General features: G+C 39.2%; 1 protein-coding gene across 2 annotated transcripts in view; it reads left to right on the forward strand.

Moving 5' to 3' along the window:
* LOC116050587 (leucine-rich repeat transmembrane neuronal protein 4) overlaps positions 1-5,933 on the forward strand; it is a 57,465-nt gene extending 51,532 nt beyond the window's left edge. Inside the window, exon 3 of one of the 2 annotated variants that reach the window (XM_035998102.1) lies at positions 4,274-5,933. In XM_035998102.1, coding sequence (XP_035853995.1) covers positions 4,274-4,492 — 219 coding nt within the window. In that variant the 3' untranslated portion in view covers positions 4,493-5,933. The remainder of the gene's footprint in view (positions 1-4,273) is intronic. The other variant, XM_031300788.2, reaches the window with a different exon arrangement.
* The last annotated feature ends 67 nt before the right edge of the window (positions 5,934-6,000 follow it).

Below are 6,000 nucleotides of genomic sequence, written 5' to 3' on the forward strand. Positions count from 1 at the left end.
ACAGCAAACATATATATGGGTATTTATGAGTTGCTTGCACAATCAACCTATACGGTCGTTTTTTTAGGTGAGGACAGTCTGTCAAATACATATATTCTTTGTACATAGTCACATGAAGATCTTATTTCTACTGTTTACCTCAGTTGCAATGGAAGAAAAAAAATAACTGCCACTGTGATAACTTTTTAAACATCCTGTGTCAGGGTATTATGGCATCTGGTAAGCCTTCAAATTCACAGATCGTACCCAAACTGGACTTTCTGGATCAAATTTCATTGTCTCACCGGTAGCTGAAGCAACACACCTCCATCTGTTTTAACACAGGGCTGTTTAGTGTTGTTAAATATAATATAGGAGAGCGCTCCAAAATATACAGCAGAGCAGAGGACATTCAACAAATGTCATTAGAACAATTCATACTGTGTGGTATTCTGGTTTCCATCATTTGGCGTTTCACATCTCACTACTTCAACCCATTCTTAATGATGAGTGTTGAAGATTCACAAACTCAGTGATGTTTCTGTGTCACTTCAACTCTGTAGTGTCAGTAGAACACATTCATATAATGAATTTTAGATGAAGTGTGGCTTTAGAGGGCTGATCTGGAGCAAGTCATATGGGCTCAAATGTTTCAGTTTTCAGTTATACTACGACATTTAAGAGAGAAAAGTTCCAGATATACCACCCTCGGCTGTCAATGCAAAAATATTGAGGAGAGCCTTACTAAAAAATTACAGTTAAGACCCCATGAAATAGAAATTATAGTCTATTCCATGGTAAGCTGCTCCATATTAATAAAAAACGTGACTGCAACTTAGTGAATTGCAGAGTAAGAGTGCACTTTATGTAAGCTACAGTAGGTGACAGTTCAAGCAAAGTGCTGGAAAAGGCAGTACCTGACTAAAGTGTTTGTGGAGGAGGCAATAAAAAACAGAAAAAGGTCATCATACAGTGTGGTTGTTTTTTTTAACAAACTTGCTAGGAGGGATAGTGTATCTCTCCATGTCAATGTGCTTTTTGATTGGTAGCATACAAATATAGGTTAGACAAACATTAGACAACATTTGCATACATGCTATTTTGGGAATGAGTTTTCAGTGCATTACCACACGTGTTACATCACATTATCAGGGGCGATTCCAGGATTTTTTAAGTGAGTTAGCACAGGGGCAACCAATAATCAGTCTGGGGGGGCCAGGGGATTTTATCAGAATACAGCCTAGAAAATCTGCTTAGAAATATAGTTAAATGTTGGATAGGATAGAACAACACAATGTAATTTTACTAAATAAAACACATCACATTCATTATTAATTTCGCTTGTTTTTATTTTCAACAAATTGTGTATCCCAATAGGCCTACAATACACATTTACTATGGGCTCATAAGGAAAAAAAAACCTGTCATATGACAAGGGCTGGGAAGTTTTTTTTCTTCACAGAACCGTATAAAAATGAGGTGCAATACACTTACAATAAACTTGCCTCAAACCTCAACACAGAAAATCTTGCTGTACACAGTTTTCAGATAATAGGTATCAAAACAGAAATAAAGTGCAATACAGAATTTATTTCTTACAGCAACAAGTGCTCTGCAGTGAGTTCAATATGTTCTACTTCTAAACTGGCCTCAACATTTCAAGTATATATCTATTTACCAAAGGCAGCAATTGGTAGAACAGGCAGCAAAGTGACTCTGAGCCAATGGAAATCAAATTTGTCAGATTGACAGCACTCTAGCCCAATGGATTGGGGTGGGGTGGGGGGGCTAGACCCCACACTATACCTCCATCACACTATACCTCCTGGCCGAGCAGAAAAATTTGTTTTATAATTGGCACAATTTGGATCCTCTGCCGTAGTCTAAAAAGATCTTTCAAACAGCAAATTGCAAACAGAGACAAAAACTTTGACACTGATGCATTTGCCGCAGACTAAACATAATGATAAAAAATTAGCAGCTAGTTGTATCAGGTTCTCTGAGGTGTACATGAATCTGCACACTGATGGTATAAGCAGATATATACTGTATAATGTTTAAAGCACAGCAGAAATAACCTGGCACAACTCTCAAAGTTTTGAATTTCCGTTGTTAATTGTGAAATAATTAACAACTGAAATTCAAAATCTCGTCTGACTATTATGAACGACACAAATCCTTCAAAAACCCTAAATGCTATTTCAGTCCTAAACAAAGGCTATATGAGTCCTCATTTTAGTTTAAGAGGTCATAAGCTTTCTATTTGATGCCGTCTGGACTATTCATCCTGTGTTTATAGTGAGGAGACCTATATAATAATAGCGCCATACCTTTTTTTAAAAGGTGCATTTATTTATGTATTGACAGGTCTGTAGAGGGAACGCAAAAACGCCTTTTATTGTCTCAGTAACTGCAGCTCAGTTCATTTTATGGCGTCTTTGGATTTCAGCTGGGATAAACTGGCAATGTGGAAAACACAACAGAGGAGGCAAGAGATGTTGAAGAGACCAAGGTTGCAAGTGCTCTGCCAACTGCTGTACACACAGCGAGAGAGAGAGAGAGAGAGAGAGAGAGAGAGAGAGAGAGGGCTATCGGTTCAACCAGTCAACAAACCAAATTTATATTGACTGCACTTACAGGTTTGACTCTTTCAATTGCAATAATTGGAGAAAACAAGTCCACAATGTAGCCTTTCCCCTTGACAGTTTGTACAGAGAACTCCCAGATTCAACCCCCCCTCCTTAGCTCATTTTGCATTTGAACATTGTTGACGTTTTTTTTATTAAGGCCTCTGAAGCAGTGTGCAAAGTTCAGCTTTTGAATTAGACAATAGAGTGTTTATAACTAATCTTCCTGTTAAAGCAGAGAGCAAACAGAGCCATATCTTTTTTCCAGTAAGGAAAACATAACCTTTTAATGAGCTGTGATTTTAAATTTAAGGCTCTCTGAATGGTCACTCCGCTGTGAAACTTGACCTAACTATACACAGAGAAAACAGAAATCTTAAAGTCATTTCTGCATGAAATCAGCTTTTGTGATTCAACACAATAATCTAATCCAACATATTTTACAATTATATTATAGTGATGTTTCAAGCAGGCACTTGTGTTGTTGATGTTCATTAAGTTGAATATGCAGTGTTTGAAAATGGGAATAATTCATTATAAGATGTATGATATATAATAAAATGCAGAATGGCAGATGTCAGATGGCTGGATGAGAGGACTGCTCTATATTTTTGAATGGTCTTTGGTGCTTTTAGGTTGTAGAATCCTTTACAAATAGATGTTATTTTATATAAAGGGTTTGCAAAAAAGTCATGTTCTGTTCATGGCGAACAGTACGCTGTACAATGGTTCAACCAGACTGGCAACTGAAAGGGCAGAAAGAGACAAAGATCCCTCTGAGCAACAGTTCAATCAGAATACAAGAAACCAGCAGTTGCTGGATAAAGAAACTGGAAGATTAGCATCAAAATGTGTGCAGATTTAAATAGGAACAGGCAAGTGTGTCAAGTGCACAATAATGGCTATAACTAGCTGGAATCAACAGGCAACGTGTTGCTTTAGCAAAGCTATGTCACAATGGAAATAGTAGGTTGGTCTGGGTTTAGCACTATAATATAATATACTACTAATATAACAGGTGATTCCAAACTTCTGAATGGCAGTGTATATCTCTATGTGGAGGTGAACGTAGTGCATGTAAGTGATGCATTGTCTGACATACTGTAATATAGATGTTTCTATACACTGTATTATGTTGCTTTGTGCATTTCAAGATATATGAGTGCATTCATATTTTGTGTGCAAGCAATAATAGGCATTATGATATTAATATCAGGCCATGATGCAGCATTTTTCCATTTAATTGACAACATTCAGACCACACTAACACGGAAAACTAAGAGGGGTCTTTGAATCAGCAAAGTGCTTGTAATGTAATAAGCACTCTCTTCTAAATGGAGTCTTGACTCCATTTAAAAGAGGGCAAAAAATATGTGTGCACTCTTGCTTAAGGCTTTCATCTTGCATATAAATCACTCCAGCTGAAAGTGGGTGTTTGAGCCCCACAGATTTCAGGTCTTGGAGCGCGCACTGTATCAGCTGCCAAGGCTGCATTAATGACAGCGATGTGCCACGACTTCATGATGTAAATTAAGCCAATTCCAAATATTCCGAGAGCTGTGTGTTGTGAATGTTGAAATGAAGCCTTTTTTTGGCTGATTTAGAAAACTTACACATGGTTCTCTTTTTCTCTCCCTTGCCTATCCTGTTTTCTGTTTTCTGTCTAGATACGGCGGCAGCTGAGTGCTCTGACGTTGTACAGGTGTGAGCAGTCGGTTCTGGATTACTGCCATGCCCACCTGTCGCTGCACCTCAACATGGGCATGGAGCCCCCAACTCAGGCACTGGGAGGTCCCAGGCAAGCCAAGTACCACCCCGGCCTCATGGCTCCCCTCCCCTCCGAGCCTGCGCTGCCTTGCCCCCAGACCCACTCCCTCCACCAGTGAGCTGCGCCCACTGTGAGGCTCTGTGTTCAAACTACTGTATGTCTGTTGCACAGAATCATGGGACCGATGAAACACAAGGCTGCGTGGGAGGGAACTGGGACTGGTAAAGAAGCAAAGGAGACAATTAATCTACTGCAGAGCATCTTGGACCCAGGGTAATGAAAATGAAAATAGTTCTCAGTGAAAATAAAAGGGTGCAGCAGTATTGATTACTGAGCTTCTGACCCACCTGACCCGCAATGTCCTCAATAGGCAAAGGAGGCTGAGCAGCAGCATTGTTTCCACATTCTGCTCTGCCTCTTAAGGCTAATAATTTAATGATTTGTTAATCTTATTAAAACATATTTCCTCGACTGATCCTTATCTGGGCACCCCTCCGCTGCGTCAGGTAAGGTAATCAAATGCAAAATGCTATTAACAGAGCAGGGGAACAGCATGATGAGCAATTGAGTAGCAGAACAAATGAAAGCTCAGCCAAGCTCAAAGGTTTTCTGCTGCTTTTTTCTGATCACCCTGTCAGTCAGAGGTGTCTCTCTCTAACTCACGTCCCCGTGGCGCTTCTCATCTCGAGAGATGAGCCACCCAAATGAAATTACCCAGGATGAGAGAAACAAGTCAGAAAACAACAGACAGTGATTGTCATATAAAATGTACAGCCTACACATCTTGCCGGCAGTAAGTATAATTTACATGGTGACCTTTGATTTCCTAAATGATTTAGGATGTATAATTAATTTAATCGAGCTAAGAAATAAACAGATGAAAAATAAATAACAGCTCTCGGTGCACTGGGATGTGCGGGTATTTACTTTTCACCATCCATTTAAATCACTCTAGTTAATGGTTTTTGTTTTGGAAATGTGTTCTTTGATGAATTATCTGATTGTGCACTCATATATCTACATGTGTGTGCTTTTTACAAGATGTTACATCATAATATATGGTAAATAAACTGTGGTAAATGCCCAGTCACATTGTCATTCATCAAGATGACTGGTATCAACCCAACCAACTGTTTGCTGTATTTAAACAGCAGCATATGTGGTTAAGACTGAAGAGCACAGCGCTGATGGCAAGACTGCTAAAAATCATGTGTGTTGTTTTTGCCTTAGTGATCAAGACCCTGATGGTAACTTCCACTTGCTTTTTTCCCTCCTGTGACTGTGTGTGACCGTTATCTGACGTAATACAGTATACTCCACTTTCTGAATTCGCCTAATGGACTTCCATGTTGCTTCCAGGAAAAGAAAAAAACTTTTGTACAAAACAATACCCAATTAAGGTCCTGGGTATTAATAGACAACAGCTACATGTTCTTCACACACAAATAGTGTGCCATGAAACTGGTGAAAGCTAAATGTATTTAATTGGCACGTTTGTCAGCTGGGAATTGACCATTAGTTAAACAAGCCCCCTCAATAGCAATTGTCCAGTCATAGTTAGGCAACCGTAAAAAGGTGCACCAGGCCTGTCAAGCTTTATTGTTGTGCGTAGTGCTGTAACACCGG

Source organism: Sander lucioperca, chromosome 2 (genome assembly GCF_008315115.2).
Source record: "Sander lucioperca isolate FBNREF2018 chromosome 2, SLUC_FBN_1.2, whole genome shotgun sequence".
Taxonomy (NCBI): domain Eukaryota; kingdom Metazoa; phylum Chordata; class Actinopteri; order Perciformes; family Percidae; genus Sander; species Sander lucioperca.